We start from the raw sequence: 22,812 nt of genomic DNA, 5'->3' as shown, positions 1-22,812 counted from the left end.
TTTCTAGCATGCTGGATCTTATTTTGATAGTTTTAATAATTTTGAACTGCAATATGGCGGCCATTTTCAAGATGGCTGTCAAATTTACTCGCGGAGAATGTTTTTCTTAAAGAAATGCATGTACTTGGTCAACTTGAATGATTGTGTATAATTATATGTTTTCTGGTATGCTATCTAATCTAATAATTTTAAAAATCTAAAAGTTTCTTTCTACTTTTTGGCTGTCCGGTGAGTCTTTGCTTTGTGGTGTTTGCATGGTTCAATTGGCTTGTAGGCCTACTGTTGTAGATATCAATAGCTGCTGTTGCCATAGGTGTAGCGGCTTAGTGGTAGAGGTAGCACCTTTGTTTCAGAAGTCAGACTCATTCTCCAGGATGGACTACTGGAACTGGTCCTCACTACTTGCCCAACTCTCACCTGTGGCTCCATGAAGTTGCTAGTGCACAGCAATGAGTTAAAAATTGTTAAAACTATCAAAATAAGATCCAGCATGCTAGAAAACACATAATTTGACACCAAGATCACTCAAATTGACCAAGTAGATGAATTTCTATGAGAGAAACCATTAATGGCAGGTCAATTTGGCGGCCATCTTGAAAAATGGCCGCCGTCTTGGATTTTCAAGTGGCCGATCGTTTATATTTGCTAAGTGACCCCTCGGGAATCATCATGCCAAATTTGGTGCTTGTATCACTATTTGCATGATTTTTCCACTATCCGCTCCACTACATCAACCGTGAGCCTTTTAAGGAAAATTACATCGGAACTGACTGTACTCTGCGTCTGAAACAAGTCTGCTCTCGTGGTGAGCTGCTATTCAGGTTTGTGAAACTACTTCCTCATGGCTCTTCTCTGGAACTGCTGAGCCACTTCCACAGAAACACACGTCACCTCAGGGTGCACTCGTCACAGCAGGGTGCACTGATTTCACTATAAATTCACTATATGCAAAAGAAATGTTGGCATTCTGGGAATAAGTTAAACAAATGTTACTATTAAGGCACATTTCTTAGTTGTTCAAATAAAAGATGTTTTTTTTGTGATTTGGATAAATTGACCCCAAGTAGGAGCTTAACTTTTCATTATTGTGTCCAATCTTGAACACAAAAATGTCAAGTCGTATTCTATAACAACCATAGACCAGCTTCATTGGAACGTATTTTCTGTTTAAACTAGGTATCAGGGTATGACAAAATTTGAGGTGGAATATTTCAAAAGTGTAAACAATGGTCAATAAAAGTTTCATTTAATGAGGAGGGTAGAGAGGTGGGACTTTTTAGAGGTAGGTATGTGAGTTGTCGGTTGGAAGTACAGATAAATTGACATGACCAATAATATAAACATGAGTAATAGCTGTCAAACGATTAAAATGATTAATCGTGATTAATCAAGGTCAGTTGCACATTTTTTATCTGTTCAAAATGACCCTTAAAGGGAGATTTGTCAAGTATTTAATACTCTTATCAACATGGGAGTGGGCAGATATGCTTGCTTTATGCACATGTATGTATATATTTATTATTGGAAATCAATTAACAACACAAAACAATGACAAATATTATCCAGAAACCCTCACAGGTATTGCATTTAGCATAAAAAATGTGCTCAAATTATAACATGGCAAACTCAAGTCCAACAGGCAACATCAGCTGTCAGTGTGTCAGTGTGCTGACTTGACTATGACTTGCCCCAAACTGCATGTGATTATCATTAAGTGGGCATGTCTGTAAAGGGGAGACTCGTGGGTACCCATAGAACCCATTTTCATTCACATATCTTGAGGTCAGAGGTCAAGGGACCCCTTTGAAAATGGCCATGGCAGTTTTTCCTCGCTAAAATTTAGGGCAAGTTTGGAGCGTTATTTAACCTCCGTTGCGACAAGCTATCTAACTCCAGCTTTAAAACTGAATCAATTTGAAAGATCAATTGTGTAAATGCGTTAAAGAAAATAGTGGTGTTATAACGAATTTGCGTTGACGCGTTATTATCGCGTTAACTTTGACAGCCCTAATAATTATAATAATAATAATACATAAAATATATAAAGATTATATTATATCACATACTATATAATCAAATGTATATATTTAATATAATATATATAATATCTTTTAATAACATAACATCATTAATTGATCTATTAGTTTTATATTAAGAGATTTGTAATTTTATTATAGATTCTCATGTACAAGTGTAGTTTAACTTGAGAATGATTTAATACAGAATACTTTCAATGCCACTAAAATGAAGACAGCGTCTTACAATGGCTGTAGTGTTGACAGACATAGTGAGTTATGTACAAATCCTATAATATAGAGTACATAACCATTTCCAAAGCTCGTTTGATAATGTAACTGTATATAATATTGTATCAAACTGCATGTTTTGCAGGTTCACAAAATGCGGAAGTGAACAGTGTTAGTTAGTGTTAGTCACATACGTTTAAAAGGATGTTCTTGCTTAATTCAACAGAATAATCATTCTGTCATATGAACTTCAACAGTAAAGGCACTGTTGCAACATGTGAAGCTGCTCATCTGTCACATTCAGTTGGAACTTTGCTTCCACCTGGTGGTCTTATGTGAATACACACTGCTACTACAGTAACTTCATGTGGAACCAGACTTAAACCCAGCAGGTGGCTTTGAACAAGTGTTAACAGAAGTGAACCCACAACTCCGTCCATACTGACCTTCACAACTCATCATACTCCACCTCAGTCTCTGTCATGAAGGGAACAACATAGCCTACAACAGTGGTTCCCAACCTTTTCCCTTAAGGGACCCCTTTTCTATCATTGAGTAAACTGACGACCCCTGACTAAGTGACATCATTTATGGATATTTCATATAATTTTCAATGCATAACAATAACAGTACAGAACAACTGATGAAATGTACAATTAAACCAAATAGTGAACGCAATAACTGCAGAAAGTTTGTTAAAAATGAATGATGACATACTTCTAATGCAGGACAAAGCTGTTTAGCAGAGAAGGAAGGCTCTGTGAATTTAACTTGTGTTCAGGTCTTCACCGTTCCCTACCCTGTGAGATTTAGTTCATATCTTAAAGGCAGGATTGGTAAAGATTGTAGAAACGTTTTTTGTTATTTTTCCCAACAGCAATCAATAAATCAAATACTCTGACAAAAAAAAGAGAAAGAAATCAGGTATCTGTGTCAGTTGCAGGACTGTAATAAACCCGTCCAATCATTACATTCTGCCTGTCTACTTGTGTGCACCGGAGTCTCCCACAAGCTGCTAGCTTGATAGCTGTGAGTACTAACAATAGGTTTGTTGTTTATGTTCATAATGAGGCTTTTGCGGAAGGTCTGAGGAACGGACTGTCAGTGTTGCCGACTTGGCGACTTCCTCTCTAGATTTAGGGACTTTTGGAGCTAGCTACCTACTTTCATTGGAAAAGAGTTGGCAGCATTCGGATGGATCATTTTTAACAACCTAGTGTACTCTTGCTAGTTTCTCAAGATCGCCCACCCTTCCTTTAAATAATAATCCAAACTTTAAAAGGAACAATTTAATTTAGTTTTCTTCACATATGAATGAAATGCTGAGATATAGGCCAACGGTATTTACAAAATAAAAAAATGAAAAATAAATAAAAGAAAATCAATAAAAGAAAAATCAAGAAGGCCTCGCGACCGACCGTTAAGCCTAGTGGGGGTCGTGACCCCCAGGTTGGGGACCACTGGCCCACAGTAACAGTATTTCCTGTAACTGGAGGAGCCACTTCAGCAGCGAGGGAAGTTATTGGAGAGGGAGAAGGATTGTCATAACTGTGAGGTCTTTGATTGGAAGAAGGCAGCGGAGGAGGACGGGTGCAGCCACAGTAATCTCTGACTAAATCTGAACTCCTGAGAGATTTTCTGTTACTGCTGAAACTCCTGTGTAGCTGTAGCTCCACCTTTCTGCTGCACACCTGAAGTTGGACTGCAGCATGCAACAACCAGGCCGGCTGAGGCTGAGGCCGTGGCTGGAGGAGCAGATTCAGTCTGGGGGATATCCAGGAGTCAGCTGGCTGGACCAGGTAGACCCCTCATCACACTCAAACACATACATACACACCTGGGCAGCAGACAGAGAACAAGGAATCATGAAATACTACATTTTTTATTTTACAGTCAGCACGAATCTTCCAAATCCCGTGGAAACATGCCGCTCGTCATGGATGGAGTATTGACCGAGATGCTACACTCTTCAGAAGCTGGGCCATGCACACTGGTAGGAGACCCACACCAACACATGTGTTTTCCCCCCCTTGTCCATTCAGACAATTTTTTATTATCTTTTGAGTTGACTGCTCATATTCTATAAATCTAAGGCACTTTGCTTGATACCTTGTGTTCTTACATTTACACTTGCATGCTGATGCTTTGCTGCAGAGCAACGAAAGAGTAAAACCACAGTATGACAAGCTTATATTGTACTTTACATATTATACCAAGCTTTTATTTGCAAATTCTAGTAACAAAATGGACTGCCTGTGTCAAAAGCCACAGCACTACAGCCGGGCAATATAGTTGAAATTAATGTCATGATATTGATGATAATATTTTTATAATGTCAAAATATATCACAATGTGCCAAATTTATTAAACTAAACTAACTGTGTTCCACTGTCATGTGTTTGCACACGTAAAACAGAAACTTAAGTAACTCTTTTTCTTTTTTTTAACTCTTGCCTCACTTCATATTTGGCTTTCATTTTATCACTTTTACCGGGTGGCCTGGTGGTTAAGACGCAGACGGTTCAGTTCTGACCAGGGATCTGTCAAAGAAGTTTAAAATGCCCCAAAAAAAATGGTTTAACTGGATGACTTTAATCATGAGAAATGTCCGAAGTATAATCCTCAGTACAGCGTATCATTTCTTGAATTTACATAATGTTTGGAAGAAAAATAAAGTTTCTAAATGTTATCTAAAGTTAAAATGTGCCTGCAGCACTTCACCATTTTCACTGCATTTTGGAAAATATTTCAACCATCCTGATGAGATTTGCTGGCAGGTCTGTTTCCCGCTGCTAGTAGAAGTCTTTCCAGTTAAGAGCAGCCAGCGTTGTATTGTTCAGTCTACAATGTCTTTCGAGATTTACCACAGTGATATCATGATCACAGATTCCAGCTAAGCGATAAGAATTTCACAGGAATCTTAGATAGCACCCGTATATGCCAAATATGCCAACATATAAACTGAATTCAAACGAACAAACTTGGAAAAAAGATGATTGATCTATTCATGTGTTTTTTTTAGCGTGTGCACATTTAAAACATTTCCAACCCAGTTCTCCCTGTTGCTGCTTAGATTTTCAGGATGTGGATGACTTTGTTTCCGAAATCCACAAAATAAGAAACATATACATTTAATTAGGGTTATCAAAGTTAATGCGATAATAACGCTTTAACGCAAATTTGTTTTAACACCACTAATGTCTTTAACGCATTAACACAACTTGCAATTTTTAAGTTGGCATGTTCAAAGGGGTCCCTTGACCTCTGACCTCAAGATATGTGAATGAAAATGGGTTCTCTGGGTACCCACGAGTCTCCCCTTTACAGATATGCCCACTTTATGATAATCACATGCAGTTTGGGGCAAGTCATAGTCAAATCAGCACACTGACACACTGACAGCTGTTGTTGCCTGTTGGGCTTGAGTTTGCCATGTTATAATTTGAGCATATGTTTATGCTAAATGCAGTACCTGTGAGGGTTTCTGGACAATATTTGTCATTGTTAATTGATTTCCAATAATAAATATGTACACACATTTGCATTAAGCAAGCACATCTGCCCACTCCCATGTTGATAAGAGTATTAAATACTTGACAAATCTCCCTTTAAGGTACATTTTGAACAGATAAGAAATGTGTGATTAATTTGCAATTAATCGTGATTAATCATGGACAGTCATGCGATTAATCGCAAATAAATATTTTAATCGACTGACAGCCCTACATTTAATTCTATTAATAATAATTTCATAATCCTCTTGTGTAAACTGTCATAACCAGATGTTTTTGTTCTATCTGCAATTTAATTTCTGTATGTTCTGAGTTGAGTAAAGTTGTCACACACATATCACACCATCACACACTCCAGTCTTGGGAAAGTCACGCTTTGTGATTGTGGCTGCATCACATCATGGGAAAGCTCCAGTTCAGTTGCTGTGAATGTGCAGGGTGATCATATTGCTGTCAAAGTACAACAGGACTGCTTCACACAAGATCTAGAATAAACATATGCATCAGTTTAATATGTAAAAGCACACTCGGTGTACAAAGGGTATGTTCTAAAGTTCAGCTCAACATTCAAGAGATTTTAAAGGCAGGGTTGATAATCTTGAAAAACTAGCAAGAGTACACTTGATTTAAAAAAATTATCCAACCGAAAAACCCAGCCCAGTGTTGCCAACTCTTTCCCAATGAATGTAGCTGTCAGATTTAGCCCACAAGAAATGATTGAATTGATTCAAGATTCAATAATTTATTGCCACATCAACCACATTTGGAATTAGGAATTTATTTTGGTGTGCTCAACAACAAAACATATAATCACATAACACACACAACAAAAACATACTGCCACAATAACAACACAGTAACCATATCATGTTTTGATTCAGGCCTAATGAAATTATTGGTCGGGCTTATAACAGCCCTGCGACAGCCTCAGATACCAGATTTGTTTGTCTTTTTTTTGTCAGAGCATTTGATTTATTTGATGTTTGTAATGAGAATTTCAACTAATATCACGAAAATGTTTTTGAAGAACACTACCAACTCTTGCTTTAATAAAACAAAACTATGAAAAAGTAAAAATAATATAAAGCACACAGATTATATAACTGAACCATCAATAGGCCATTTTCACAGCAGTCATTTTGACATGGTAAACAGTGAACACAGGTGTAATTGATATAATTAACGGTAACACTTCATTTTACAGGACCGAAAATGTCATGGTAATTAGGTGATAATTAGCAAGTACCCTATTTGAAATTTCTTTGGAATTACTGCCAAATTACCCCAATATTTACCTCAAAATTGATCGAAAATTACTTTATTATAAACATTATTTAATAATTATACTACTTGAGAAGCGGCTGTGCGCTGCTCTTCATCACACTTCTGATTAGCACAAATCTCACCATTGTGTGACTTATTGTCTACACAAATGTAACCTGGTAGCTGATGTAATGATTCAGGGAGTTTTTTAAGAAATTTCATATAAGTTATTTGCTAATTATTATCTATTTATCAGCAGACATGGAAATAAAGCATATCAATTAACTTTGTATTTTTTCCTGGAAATTTGGCAGTAATTCCAAAGAAATTTCAAATAGGTTACTTGCTAATTATCACCGATTATGCAATTTGCAGACCTGTAAAATGAAGTGTTACCGAATTAATTTTGGTCCCATTCTATTTAGTGTCATAGGCATTCCAGTGAGCCAGCATGCGCAATACCTAAAAATGTAAACAGGGCTATAATCAATATTATTAATTACACCTGTGATTACCCTGCAATGCCATGTCAAGATGGCTGCTCTGAAATGAGCAAATTAAGCCCCAAAACTTCAAGTCTCTTCTTTTCAAGTCATTAATGGTTGCAGCATGAGTGTAATATAGCTGCTGCAAACTGTGCTTCTTTTCTTCTTGTTAGCCCTTGTCTGCTGTAAATGATCCATAGTGAATCTTTGTAAGCTCCAGTGATCTTTTTACTTAGGATGGTAATTACATTCAGAGAACTGGCTGAGATCCAAATCACACCGCGCTGTTAAATATGAGACCTCAACACACTGGATGAAGTCACACACTCGATGATAGATGGTGGCAGCACAGTTTAAAGGTATAGTTTGGGTGTTTTGAAGTGGTGTTTTATGAGGTAGTCAGTGTATTACCTACAGTAGATGACGGTCAGCACGCCCCCAGCTAGGAGAAACAGACAGGAGTTCCGCCGAAAAAAACGGACAGTAAGCCAGTGAAGGGAGGATAGGGTCATAATGATGACATTTATGGGTAATACGCTGGCTTTAAATATACAGGAATTTTCCTGTAACATCCCCCGAAAATCGTGTTTCTACTGACCTCCAGTGGTTAAACTTCTCACCTTGCTGCAGTGATGCACCGGTGTACTCCTGTGACATCTCTGCTGGGTGTGGTTACAGGTGCAACAAAAGTACACTTCTGACCACACGTAACCACAGCCGACCAGTGATGCCGGGTAAGTCAGAGGTGAAACACACTTGAAACTTGAAGCAGTAATTCCTGCTTTTCAGCCTACAATAAGTTACTCTTTAAACTATTTGTCAACTGACACAATAAGGGCCACTAGATGAGTCCTGCTTTATTAACTAATCCGAGTGCCCTATCTTAAAGAGCATTTATGTATCAAGACAAGACAACTTTACAAAAAAGGGGGATTAAGAGGGGCCCAACCCCAAAACTTAGATCAATACACACACACACACACACACACACACCAATGGTTGTCTGTACACTTGTTTACTTCAGGACGATACCGTCCAGGCAAAGACAAGCCAGATCCCAAGACATGGAAGGCAAATTTCCGCTGTGCCTTGAACTCGCTGCCTGACATCTGTGAGCTGCGGGAGCACAGTAGGAAGAGAGGCAGCAACGCCTACAGAGTCTACAGGATGCTGCCCAGCACACAAACACACAGACGCAGGAGGGGTAAGACGCACTTTTAAAATGGATGTACCACTTCAAAGGTAAACAAGACCTCTCAGACAGACCTCATTGTCCTGTCCTCCCCTTTTCTCAGGGCTGCGGTTGTTCAGCAGGCCTCGAGGAAGAAGTTCAGGTGATGATACACACACCACGCATGCTTGGCAACCCACAACAACAAGACCCATGTCAGAAACACCACAGAAGGTGGAGAACCCTGCGGAAGACACGTTTGGCATCATGCAAACACACGGTGAGACGCTTGTTGTCAAAGCATTTGATTATATGAGACGTTGCCTCTGTAGCCTGGTAATGATGATAGTTATTGTTGTTGTTCAGGGACGTGGGAGGCCAAACCAGAGGAGCAGGAGCAGAATGAGGCTGTGTTTAAGGTATCAGACTGACTGATCATTGTGTGGCTTATCCTGTCATAGAGACTCTCTCACTGGCAGAATGACTGACTCCCTAAAAGTTCCCTGATGAAACTGCATCCTATTTGACTTAACCGCTTAGAGATCAGTTGCATATTCCTGGGATGCAGTTTGAGTTGTGTAGGTGGTGCTCTAGGTCTATATCTGACTGACTGTAGGTATTTTGTCTCCCGTAGTTGATGGACCACTTAAGCAACACTGACGTCTGGAACCAGACTGGGGATCAGAGAGGATGGAGAACACACACACTGTGGGACCACTTGCACTGTACGGCACTATAGAAATATATATATGTGTCCTAATACACAAATATATACAGTATGTGTGCCTGTGTGTATTAGGACTGTCCTTGACTTCTAAAGTCTGCTTACTCCTACAGTTTTATGATTTCTTCACATAATTGATTTATTGAGTTAATTCAAAAATCTGTCAGATTGCATCAGTAGCAGGTTATTACTGTGTGTTCACAGATGAATGCAGGGCTAGAAAAAGATCCAGTGCTGATTAAAGGGGACCTATTATGCTTTAGCGCTATTTTCCTTTCTTTTAGTGTGATATATCGTTTTTTGTGCATGTAAAAGGTCTGCGAAGTTACAAAGCCCAAAGTCCACGCAAAAGGAGATACTTTCCCCCACAGAAACACTGCTCCTGAACTGCCTGAAACGCCTTGCTTGAAGTCATCCCGCCTTCTCTTCTGTAACGTGGTTATGTCACCAAGTAACACAGTTACATAATACCTGCCTAGCGGCTAGTTTGGCACGCTCTCAAACAAAGCTAATTAGAGCGGAGCTGGAGCGGAGTCCAAATAGTTTGGTTCGGTTGACCAATCACAACAGCGGGCCAGCAGGAGGCTTAAAACAACAGGAGCTCAAACAGAGCGTTTCAGACAGAGGGTGAAAAGAGGTGCTGCAGCACAGCCGGTTTGACAAATATAAAAGCGTTTTTTGATCATTAAAGCATGTAAACATGTTCTAGTAGAAACCCAAAAGACAAGTATGCACCTGAAAATAAGCATAATAGGTCCACTTTAAAAACAAAATCTGGATTTTAGGGGGAGTATTATTGTGAATCATAGATGAAATTAAAGCACATCTTTCTTAGTTGACCAAGCCACAAAAGGCCAGTTCGACATGTAGGCCAAAGTCCATGTGTGTGTGTGTGTGTGTGTGTGATTAACCACATGCCGCAGTTGTCAAAGAATATAAACTAAAATCCAGTAATTCTGATGATAGTTAAGAGTTCCTATCTGCTCCTGTCTTTGCATGTGTGTTTAAATGTTGTTTTCTGCTCCTCAGGTGCTGGTGATGACAACCCGTACTCTCTGCACACAGAGAACTACACTGATCTGTTTGGTCCAAACTACATCAAGGAGCTCTCCGACTGGTCCACACATCAGCAAACACTGATGCTGTAGCTGTACACCAAACGGCTTATCCTCCGGCTCGCTGTGTTAACCAAATGTTTGACTAAAAAGCTGTTTTTCCTTCAGGCTTTCTTGCTAACCTTGTGATGTCCTCCTGATGAGCTGACCACTAAAAAAGGGAAACAAGAGAGGGGGAGCAGACGAAGAATATTGCTCTGTCAGTCAGTCAGTCGGTCATTCTCTCTGCTGAGCATGCTGAGGTGAAGATCCTGTTCCAAGCCAAGCTTTACCTCTGTCATCATCGCCTGGGTTCACTACGGTTCAGTGCCTCAAACTCACTGACATGACACCAAGCTCACGCCACAGCTCACAGAGAAAACAGATCTCATTTCACTTCAGTGCAGGATCAGTTATTGTTCTGCTATTTCTTTGAGTTTTACTGGATGTGTAGCCAACATACAGTACACACAGTACATACGGTAAATGAAATGCAGAACACGGAGGCATGACATGTGGCTTTAACAGTTTGTAGGCTTGTTTCTGAGTGGAGTCAATAAATATGGGCTACATTTATATATATTTCTCCTATAGATGCGTTTGATTCCTATATTTTTATGCCTTTGGTTTTGCCATTTTTAAGACTTCTCAAAGAGATACTCAATTTTGTATATTTTCATTTTTTGAGGCAGCATGTGGTGCAATTTGTTTTATATCATACAACATGTTTTGTATTTTTAAAATAAGCGTGCATTTACAAATTGTAAAAGCAACTAAAGCACATTACCTTATCAGGAGTCTTTAGATCTTGTGTGTGTGTGTGTATGAACTGAAGGCGGTGGCTTCAGAAGCTGGTGTTATCACTTCAATAAAATTTATAACCAGCAGTGGAATTATATTCGGCAATAACCCACCGTCATTATTACACTTGAATTGATGTGATAAATAAAAAGAGGCTGACCTGTAACGTGCCCTTATTGTTTGTTGACTTTTAAAGACTTGTGCATTTTACCATTTTAAGAAAGACATTTTCAACAGCACAGAATATTCAAGTAATTAGATCAAATATAATTTGTTGTGAGCGCTATAAATAAATACGCTGTCTGCTGTAGTACCAAATAAATACAGCCACAAGTAAAACTATAACTCACACTTCCAGGTTCAGTTAACAATGATATAATCGGCTGAAATCTAATCCCTTTAGTCAACTGGCTAAAGCCACAAAACCTCAGACATAGATATTCACAGCACTTATTTGTGCTTTTGCTTAACAGGCCTTTCTCGTGGTAGACATTTTGACCTGTCCTAGTAGGAGAAGCTCAGGTGCAAACAGTAACACTAATAATGACTGTTCCTTTGAAGTGTCTTCACGTCAGCATGCACAATACCAGGGCCTTGAACTTGGCACACCTGAATGTAATGGAGCCTGTAATCACACCTGGGCTCTTCCTGCTCGGCAGGACTTCATAACAAAAAGACCTGACACATGATGTTAAACCTACATCAATAATTACCAATACAGTTATTTACAGTACATTTACTCAGTTACTTAAACCTGCAGTAGGCAGAATATTTTTGGCATCATTGGGCTAAAATTCCACAATAACCTTTCAGCATATTGTAATTCAAGTGCTCTGAGAGATAACTAGACTTCTGCACCTCCTCATGGCTCTGTTTTCAGGCTTTAAAACATCTTGCCCGAAACGGGAGACTTTGCTCAATCCCAGGTCATTTCAGAGAGAGAGCGTTCCTATTGGCTGTTCATTCAAAAGAGGCAGCTGCCAATCACTTGCAATCAAATATGAATCAGTATTCTGTTACTGTGATGCCTATTTCTCACCTCAAATGTTTTCAGAAACATCTTGTAGTGTACTGTTTAGCTGTAAAATGAGAAAGTTTGCTGTGCGGTGCTTGGTATTTCCTCAGCAGATCTACTACAAGATGTTTCTGAAAACATTTTATGCGAGAAATAGGCATTACAGTAACATTGATTCAATATTGATTCATATTTGATCAGCGCTGCCTAGTTTGACCGTTTGATCGGAGTTTGTGAGCGATTGACAGCTGCTCAGAGACGGCAGGCTCCAGCTCGGCTCTGATTGGTTGTTTTCCTCCGGTCTGTGAAATCTTGCAGATGCCATTAGGAGCACCGGAGGACACAGAGGCACATGATTTTTTTTTCAGATTACCTGTGTCATGCAGTACTGTCAGGATATAGTGACCGTTTTATAAAAATAACTTCTTTTAATCATATTTGCTCTAATTCTATCCACTGCTGCTTCAAGTACAATTTAGATGTTCTTGTACTTTATTTGAGTATTTCCATTTCTTGTTGTTTTTCTACTTCTACTCAACTATATTTCAGAGGGAAATATTGTACTTTTTACTCCACTACATTTATTTGACAGATATAGATACATTTTTTACACATTGACAAGATGAAAGCAGCAGTGGTTCCTACCCGTCTGGTTGGGGCCCTTTGTCACGTTTCAGATGTCTATGTGTTGTCGGCAGTTGCACCAAAGAGACATTTCCTCTCTAAACTTCTCAGGTTTCATTTAAATAACTGTCAAAGGCCCATAGAGGTGAAATGTTCCATTATTTCACAAAAACAAGCATAGGTTAGAGAAAAATCAAACAAATTAAAACAGATTTGTGTTGCAAAACTTTGTTTTATCTTTTTTTCCTCTCCAATCAATCATCTCACGACCCCTCAAATGTATCTTGTGACCCTTTGGAGGGGACCAGACCCTTAGGTTATGAACCACTACTTACAGTAGTTAAAACTAGCTCGCCCTCGACCCGCTACAACAGTAGAAAGCTGCTAACACATTGACACAACTGTATTAAAAATATCATTAGAAAAAAGAAATCAGTCAGAGGTGCCATTTTTCTTTTACTTTTGATAAGTAAAATGTTTACCAAAGTATGATTTTGAGTGCAGGACTTTAACCTGTAGTGGAGTATTTACACATTTTTGTATTGGTACTTTTAGTTAAGTAAAGGATCTGTGCACTTCCACCACTGATTACTGACAGGAATACTTTTTGTATTTTTGGTATTAAACATTTGTGCTGTCCTCCAGAATGAGCTCAACCATCCCCTTTATCACCCCATATATGGGCGTTTTGGCCTGAATTGAAAACATGGGACACACAGTTGGTCAAATATCAACATTTAACATTTATTTCTCATTGTGTATTCTGAAAAATGCAGAAAAAAAAGACAGATGAACTTCCCTTAAAGTGGGAACTACATATCAGGCAGTTCCTGAGGGAAAAAAACAACAACAACAAAACGCTGCTCTGCCTTCCCAGTAATGTTGTACAGAAAAGTAGCCTAAATATGTCTGACCCTGAATACATATAAACCATGGATCCATTACTTTCATATTACGTATTTACAGTATCATCACAAAATAAGTCCAATGACAGGAATCCCAAAAGGAAACAATTTGTTTAAGTCACATTCAACCAGTCCACTAGCATAGCCTGCTGGTCACATCATATACTGCAATCCCAGTATGTCTTCACATACTACAGCATTCAGCACAGAGCTGGAAAAACACTAACTAGACTACACATAATGTGGATCTCTTTTCACATAGGAATTACTACAGAAACATTGAAAGAGGAACAGATGAGCACTGTGACAATACTTTAGCCTGATGAATCACATTATTAAATCTGTGCTGGGAAAGTGGTTACCAGCAGTTTTAAGGCTGTAAATGATAAGATATTACAAATGTGACTATATCTATCAGGTAATTCGTCCTGCCTGGTACCAAAAACACCAAATATGTCATTCTTTTTATCATAAATAGTGTGACAATAGCACTCAGTTTAACACCAATTTACACAGACTTTTGCTTGACTTAATAGCACAACCACATTCTGTTGTTAGTCAATCATACGATGTACATGGTGGACAAATAATGACATGTTTTAATAGATCCAGGCCTGCTGGTTTGCTCAACACCTGTTGATTTTGTAAGCAGTGATGGGGACATGCATTCAATATTCATACCGCTGCTGCTCCGCCACTATTTGTAAAGATTTCATAAAGGTATTTTAAATGGAGCCTGGCTCAGAAATTTGGACTACATATGGCAATACTGAGGGATGACCAGCTGGTCAATAAAAACAAAGATTATTAACTCTATTCTGATCATTAACACAACTGACAACCAGCATAATCAGGCAATAAGAGCTGCACTTATTTACTTTCCTCCAAGTGAGGAACCCTTTATAGAAAGTTCTCTCTCCCTGAAAAAGGAGATAACTTTAAACATCTTTTAACACTGAAGCAACTTAATCACAAACACTGCTACAAAGTTGAGTCGCACCTTTCAGCTTTAAGAGGTCTGGCATTTGAGTTTTCAGAGAAACACAAAACTACTAAAGGGATATTTCTGTCAAGATTATATCAGCCAAGAAATTACAGAAAAATGATTTCATGTCAACAGAAATATAACATTTCATGACAGGACTCTGTTTGTAACACAAACAGGAACAACAAAAAGGAAATGGTATATACTGTAGTTAGACTACAGGTCTGAGAATACTGTTTAATGTATGAAACCTGACCCACATTTGTGGCGGTGGTTGCAATGGGATTTGGTTACTTCCAAGTTTAATTCTACTGTTGGTACACAAGCCTTGAAAAGAAGAAAATACATAGAAAAATATGAATCCTCTTGGAACCACTAAGCTCCGTATTTGCAACATCAAGCTGCCGAACGACACCAGTAAAACAAATGATGAACATGACTTCAGAAGGCAGATTAGGAAGTTCATAGTTTATTAAAATTCTATATGGTTCAATCTAAATGAGTATAAAAAAAACAGTTGAAATCAATGCGAAATTCCTAAGCAAGTGTGAGTGTACAATGTATGATCCAGTGTACTCTACTCATTTCAAGTTTATTACAAGACAGCAATCTTCAACCCTGAAAGCAACTCAGAGAACAATGAGTATTTCTCAGAATAAAACAATGAACATATCGCTTTTTGCCTTGCCACCACAGCTACCTGTCCTTTGATAAACCTCTGAGAATAAAGAAAGATGTTCCAAATCTCCAGCGTGGCCCAGCCACCATGAGGTCCGTTTACAAATCAGATAATAAATACAGGCATCCAAATTGGCTACAACAGCAAATATTTTTGAAAATATTCTCCTCATGCATACACACAAGCATACGTCTGACTGAGATTATGAGCTTTCTAAACCCTCTTATCTATTCTTAACAGTTACTCTTTACAGTGCAACAGTATGGCAGCAAATGGATAGCAGTGCTTTCATTTCAAAAAAAAAGAAAAAAAAAAAGGAATGGAAAATAAAAATATATACAACATTATGGAAAAGCAGTAGTTTCATCTTTTGGTCCTGCGTCCGTTACAGACAGAACTGCTTTTTTTGAAAACGCTTCCTCATATCAACAACAGTAGTTTCCACAAGACTGTGAAGGGCTGCAAGGAGGAAAAGAGTGAAGGAAATGTTAGGATCTCAAATGCTAATGATATAGTAGTTGGGGTGTGGTGAGGCCAAATCACACTATTCTAACATCAAATCTGAGCCTGCTTGCTCAAAGTTTGGGAAAGAAACAGGCGTCAGACGAGTGCCGACTCTGACCATTTCACCTGTCTTGTTTCTCATGTTTGATATTGTTGGGCTGAATCGGTTTAGGCACCCAGAGTGACAGGGCTTAAAAATAAAAAGTGAAAGGGACCATGACAATATCCAGTGGGAGTTTAAAAACAAGGCAGGGTGCAACATAGTTAACTAGTAGCCTGAGGCCAGTAGAAAGGAATGCCACAGCCAAAACCAGGCCAGTGTTGAAAAACACAATGAAAAACATCATTTTAATGACAGATGAGTCACTGTCACCAGGAAAATAGAAGTGGTTATCTGTACAACACGGCTAATTAAGAGGAACAAGGACATTCAATCCTTCATGGAGGGAGGCCTGAATTCCCCTAATAAAACCAGACTACATTCTGTACAAATATGTACTGTGAGGCATTTCACCAGTTTCATTTTAGAGCTACATAGGGCAAGCTTGCTCTTGTGTGTAAGGATGCTTTGCCATCATTTGTTATGAAATGCCTGGGTGGAGTAAAGTCAGGGACTTTTAGTAGTAGATGTTAACTGGGAAGTCTTCAAATTTCAGTATTGGTGTCTTTCTCATTGAAAGCAAACGTGTTAAAAGGTAGATTCTAAAGTCTAAAACTATATTTATATTTAAACATGTGTGTGACCCATGTAAATAAGAAGTGGACGTAGTCACCGTGAAGTCACCCATTGGTTTGTGGACTGCCGTTTTGAAGTCTCGAGTTCAGCATTTTGGCTGTTGCTATCTTATTTTTTGTAACCACAAGTGACACGAGAGGGTGGAGCTAAGTACAACCAAACACTGAATAAGACTGATTTTAAGCGACCAAAATGTTACAATTAACTTTCATGAACTGAAAACACACTGTGAAAGGGTTAAAGTTCTAAGATGAAATCTTGTACAAATCCCAGACCGATATACTTGCTTTCTTTGGAAATGAAACTCTCACATACTGCATGTTGATTACATTGTGAAATCTGTAGGTAATAAAATGTTCTCTAAAAACAAACTTGACCTTTTAAAAGTCACTAATAGCTAAATGAATAAAACAAGTCTAAGCTGGGCTCGTCTGGCTTTGGGGTAGTGAAAGTTTAGTGGCTGAATATCAGTTCCACAAAGTAAAGAGTCTCTCACCTTGTTACAACTGAGACCCTTCAGATCCTCCATGCACGTAGCCCCCTTTAGATTTCATCTGGGCTTGAACAAGGTCCACCTACAGACATCAAGGTTTAGTTTAGTTGACTGAAAACTTGTTTTTGCTTTACTCTGTTGGTTGAATATTCTGTAAAAGATCACGAAAAAACCTACCGATGCCAATCCGAGTCCCATGTCCCCCGAGCCTACGTGTGTGGTGTGAACAAAGTTTGTCGGCTCCCCGATCATGGAGCGATCGATCCGTCGCCGCCGTTTCTGAAAATGAGTAAACATGCACTTATTTAAAGATCATTAGTCTTAATATCCTAAATACATTCAAGGTAAAACTACTAATCAGTGTGGATGAAGAAGAGGTAAACACAGCCCGCCCATCCCTCTCCTGTACACATTCTGAACTTTCTTTCATAAGTAGTGAACCAGGGCTGTGGAGCATTAACGGAGACAGAGGTCGACATTTATGATTCCTTTTATCTTATCTGTTAGCCGACTAACAGCTGTTAGATTGGCTGACTACAATGAGGCACAATGACGAGTTGTCACAATAATAGACCTTGTTGAATCTAAGTAAATGTCGTGACAGACAGCGGGATGTGGCTAGCTAGAGGCCCTACCACTTTCTTATATAATCTATAAAAGAGGATGTGATATATACTTCAGGCACGACACGCCCACAGTGTTTTTGAAAATGGTGAATATTCATAATTTTCAAAGCTTGAGTAAGATGGAATATATTGTATATGGACCAGTACTCTGCATAACACCAGAGAATACTGCTCTGTTTATTAACCTAGATTATATCTAAAAGGCATTTCATAACAATTCCCCACAAGGCCACTACATTAAATATTGGGTAAATCAATTTGTCTTCCAAGTTGGTTTCATACTCACGGGTTGTGGCTGCTCTGCAATGCAGCAGCTGAAACAAACCCAGAACTCAGTCATTCTGACGCTGACGAAGAAGAAGAAGAAGCCGCAGCAGTTTCCTCTCTCTGTTCAGACGTCTCTCTGCGCCTCTCTTCCTGTTTGGTGTTACCAGAGCCACAAACGCACGCCGGAAACTGATGACAGACACAGACCACTGGTTTATCTGGGCTGAACCGTTGGCACAAGAAATGTTCTCCCAACTCAGGGCAGCGCGCTCCTGTCAACAAGTGGAAGGTGTGGGGGGAAAAACAAAATTGAATGCTGACATATGACAAATTAGTTGTTGTTGTAAAGGTCATCCATAACGTCTAGTCTACACTTTGTTTTTCCTGTCAAGTTGTAATAGATTTGGATTAGCAACTTGTGGGCACCTTCTTGCTAAGCACAGGTCTAATTGTCCCTGAATTAAAGGTATTGTATACCAACAACATTTTTAAGTGAAAAGTAGTATCATGTGATTGATTTAGTAGCCAGTTTTGTGCTGAGCGTGCCACTTCCTTCACTTGAGCAGGTCTCTCTTCTGGCAGAGACCCACAAATAATCAGGTCACGCCTTGAGGCAGGGACACATTGGTGTACATATAACTATTATAATGAATAGAATGATTTCATATTTACATTTACTTTTTTTTTAATTAACTGCTGTTACATTTACTCTATATACATTTTGGGTATTCTGACACTCTCATATAGAGTAATACGTTGTGCAACATTAAAGAAAACATTGGAAGAAATTGGGTCAACGTGTACTGTATGTTTCAATGTGGCATCCTGAGCAGTCACCTACTATAAACACATGTCGTCCAAGTGATCAATATGTTTCACTTCTCCTTTTGTTCGTCATCTCTGGTGGTAAACAACATTATAACCTTGGGCTTTCATGGCCACTGATCAGCCTATGCTTCAGAGTTCATTATCATGTTTATAGCACTGCAGCCATCATAAGCTTCCCATTTTAATTAATATCTCCCTGGAGCTGAAATAATTTAGAGTCTTATTCCATTAACTGGACAGACAAGAAAATGTAGAAAAGAAAATTGGGAGCTTCATCTGACAAAATGACTGAAAATGCCTGTTACTACTTAACATTTTATGTTGCATAGCTACTACATATCCTATATAGGGCTGAAACTAATGATTACTTTCATTGTAGATTAATCTGTCGATTATTTTCTCAATTAATCGATTAATTGTTTGGTCTGTAAAATGTTGCAAAATGGTGAAAGATGCGGATCAGTGTTTCCCAAAGCCCAAGATGACGTCCTCAAATGTCTTGTTTTGTCCACAACTCAAAGATATTCAGTTTACTGTCATAGAGGAGTAAAGAAACCAGAAAATAATCACATTTAAGAAGCTGGAATCAGAGAATTTAGACTTTTAATCAATTATCAAAATAGTTGGTGATCAATTTAATAGTTGACAACTAATTGATTAATCATTGCAGCTCTAGTACTATGCCATAGGTGAAAAACAACTGCTTTTAGGAATATGTGAACTTCAAATGGTGACTCAGGAAGACTCTTGTGTCATAAGCCTATGTGTTAAGATGCCTTGTTTTTTTTAGTTTTAAGGCTGTCCCAAACTTATATTTATATTTTGAGAGGTGTCAGTGAGTATAATGGATTCGCTGTGTATAACTTTACTTGGCAGCATCTGGAAAAAACAGGACCAAGCATTTTATTTCAGCCATTATTGCTGTCAGACAGGAGGATCAAATGATCTGCCAAATGCAAAGAGCTCGCTGACAAAGTAGATTTCCTTATTTGCAACTCTGGCTGACATTACACATGGCTGACATTCAGCTGCTACTGTGCCACTCTCCTGCAGATGAATCATTTTATCAGGTGCCAGATTGAGTGCAGAGGTTACTTAATGACTGTTGAAAATCCTTTAAAAGGATCAATTACTCTGCCTCCGATCTAGGATCACGCGAAGGTAATCTGTATTTACAAACAAATGGACGTTATGTACCTTTGCACCGCTTGCGGTAAAAAGGCTCTCCTTTTAACACAGGGGGTCAGCAACCTGCGGCTCCGGAGCCACATGTGTCTCTTCAGCTCCTCTCCAGTGGCTCCTTGTGGATTTTTAAAATGGAAATGAATAACTGTTTTTTGTTTACATTTTCATTTGTATTTATCATTGTTGTAGGTCTAATGTAAAACGGTACGACGGAGTATTAGGGCCACATTGAGGAAAAACAATAAATATGAGATTTCGAGAATAAAGTCATAATATTACAAGAATAAAAGGCATAATATTACAAGAAAAAAAATCATAATATTATAATATTACAAGAATAAAAATCATAATATTACAAGAAAAAAAGTAATATCATAATATTACAAAAAAGTCATAATATTACAAGAATAAAAATCATAATATTATAATATTACAAGAAAAAAAGTAATATCATAATATTACAAAAAAAGTTATAATATTACAAGAAAAAAAGTCGTACTATTTCGAGAATAAAGTCATAATATTATAAAGTAGTAATTTCATTTTTTACGTGTCACGTTTTTTTTCTCGTAAAGTTATGACTTTATTCTCGTAATATTACGACTTTTTTTCTCGTAATATTATTACTTTTTTTCTCGTATTATTATTACTTTTTTTCTCGTATTATTATTACTTTTATTCTCGTATTATTATTACTTTATTCTCGTATTATCATTACTTTTTTTTCTCGTAATATTATTACTTTTTTTCTCGTATTATTATTACTTTTTTTCTCGTATTATTATTACTTTTTTTCTCGTATTATTATTACTTTTTTTCTCGTATCATTATTACTTTTTTTCTCGTATTATCATTACTTTTTTCTCGTATTATTATGACTTTATTCTCGTATTATTATTACTTTTTTCTCGTATTATTATGACTTTATTCTCGTATTATTATTACTTTTTTCTCGTATTATTATGACTTTATTCTCGTATTATTATTACTTTTTTCTCGTATTATTATTACTTTTTTCTCGTATTATTATGACTTTATTCTCGTATTATTATTACTTTTTTCTCGTATTATTATGACTTTATTCTCGTATTATTATTACTTTTTTCTCGTATTATTATTACTTTTTTCTCGTATTATTATTACTTTTTTCTCGTATCATTATGACTTTTTTCTGTAAATCTCAGATGTTTTTTCCCTCGATGTGGCCCTAATACTCCGTAGTACATTGTCTCTGTGGCCCTCACTGCATGAGACTTATATACTATAAACTCAGACTATAAACCGTGGTACCTTCATCACAATGCTCACATGTTTTGCGGCTCCAGATTGTTTCTGTTTTTGTTTTGCCTAAAATGTCTCTTTAGATAGTAAAGGTTGCTGACCCCTGTCTTAACCCAACTAAAATACCAACTGAGTGAGATTAGATGTGCATTAGATGTTGCTGATGGCATCCTAGTGTTGTTTCACACTAATGATTTAATGTAGTTTAGTAGAGCTCGGTGGTTGCCTGCAGAGAGAAGCGGCGTTAGCATCCCCAGCTGCTAACACAGTTAGCTCACAAGCTAACGCTTTCCCCACTGACAGCTAGCTAGCCGTTAGCTCAGCAGGCTAACTGAGCTCATCTTCGAAGGTGTGACTTCAATGTTTCAACAAAAACGTAAACCTAAAACACATTAATGCTCACGTAACTGTTAACCAGTTATATAATACAGCTGTTACCAACAGTTACGATGCTTTTAAGTGGATACACTCACCAGATGTCGGCCGTGTTTGCGGAGTAAAGATCGACTGAAAGCTGAAGAATGCAACCCAAAAAAAACACAACCCGGAACTACGCTCCCTGATTACGTCACGCGAGTTCCGCTGTCAAGCGTGACGACATCCGGTTGACAGCATGTACTGATACACTGCAGGATGTTTTATTTTTATTTTATTTATTTATTTTTATTGAGAAATTTACATTACAATATGGCATCGTACAGAACAGTCCACAACTCCAAGGGAACAGACGAGCCTGGAAATTGGCGTGCAGTGCATAAGAGTGTGGATGAAGAGAGAGAGAGAAAACACAAAACAAAAAAAACAGAAGTAAGGGAATGTAGATATATAGATAATAACTTTATTGATCCCAATGGAAATTCAAGTTTCCAGCATCACAGTTCCATAGTGCAAAACATGTTAATAAAAAGGCAGTAAAAAAAGTTAATAGTGCAAAGTACAAAGTACAAAGAAATATACCAGATATAATAAATATACCACCCAGCTCACTCTCTGTTCAGGTGGAGGGAATCAGGACACAACCTGAGGCACCACAGGCCAGAGAGCATCTCCACTCACAGAGCACGCTTTCACAACAGCTTCTTCCCAGCTACAATAAGACTGGTGGCAAAGGACGTTAAAGAGGGACACAAATACCCCACACCTCACCTCACCTCCATGCCATTACTGACACACAGTACACCTGAACTGAATGGACTGTAATGCTGTGCAATATGCTGCCTTCCACTGTGTAATTGTCTGAAATATATTAATTATTTTTTTTTTTTTTAAATATTTTTGAGAGTTAGATGTTCTTTTAATATGGTCATGGAGCATATATAATATATACTGTATATTTGTATTCTGGGGGTATTGTTACTATGCAGAGGGTAATTTAGTTTATTTATTGA

General features: G+C 38.0%; 2 protein-coding genes across 3 annotated transcripts; one reads left to right on the top strand and one right to left on the bottom strand.

Annotated features, from left to right (window-relative positions):
* The first annotated feature begins 3,222 nt into the window (after window positions 1-3,222).
* On the top strand, window positions 3,223-12,269 carry LOC119477952 (interferon regulatory factor 1-like). The gene is made up of 7 exons (XM_037752244.1): window positions 3,223-4,045; window positions 4,140-4,239; window positions 8,531-8,710; window positions 8,802-8,957; window positions 9,044-9,096; window positions 9,312-9,402; window positions 10,431-12,269. Exons 1-7 carry the CDS (start codon window positions 3,956-3,958, stop codon window positions 10,547-10,549), a joined length of 789 nt encoding a protein of 262 aa, XP_037608172.1. The 5' UTR covers window positions 3,223-3,955; the 3' UTR covers window positions 10,550-12,269.
* A 1,389-nt stretch (window positions 12,270-13,658) lies between these two features.
* cdc42se2 (CDC42 small effector 2) lies at window positions 13,659-22,047 on the bottom strand. 2 transcript variants are annotated; one of them, XM_037753465.1, is made up of 5 exons: window positions 21,898-22,047; window positions 18,150-18,402; window positions 17,415-17,516; window positions 17,241-17,319; window positions 13,659-15,963 (listed from the first exon to the last, which is right to left on the bottom strand). In XM_037753465.1, exons 2-4 carry the CDS (start codon window positions 18,201-18,203, stop codon window positions 17,245-17,247), a joined length of 231 nt encoding a protein of 76 aa, XP_037609393.1. In that variant the 5' UTR covers window positions 18,204-18,402; window positions 21,898-22,047; the 3' UTR covers window positions 13,659-15,963; window positions 17,241-17,244. The 2 variants fall into 2 exon arrangements, with proteins under 2 accessions (XP_037609393.1, XP_037609404.1); XM_037753476.1 differs by lacking the exon at window positions 21,898-22,047 and adding an exon at window positions 18,972-18,996.
* Between the last annotated feature and the right edge of the window lie 765 nt (window positions 22,048-22,812).

The sequence above is a fragment of the Sebastes umbrosus genome, chromosome 2, assembly GCF_015220745.1.
Source record: "Sebastes umbrosus isolate fSebUmb1 chromosome 2, fSebUmb1.pri, whole genome shotgun sequence".
In the NCBI taxonomy this organism is placed as follows: domain Eukaryota; kingdom Metazoa; phylum Chordata; class Actinopteri; order Perciformes; family Sebastidae; genus Sebastes; species Sebastes umbrosus.
This window is presented reverse-complemented; position numbering and strand designations above follow the sequence as displayed.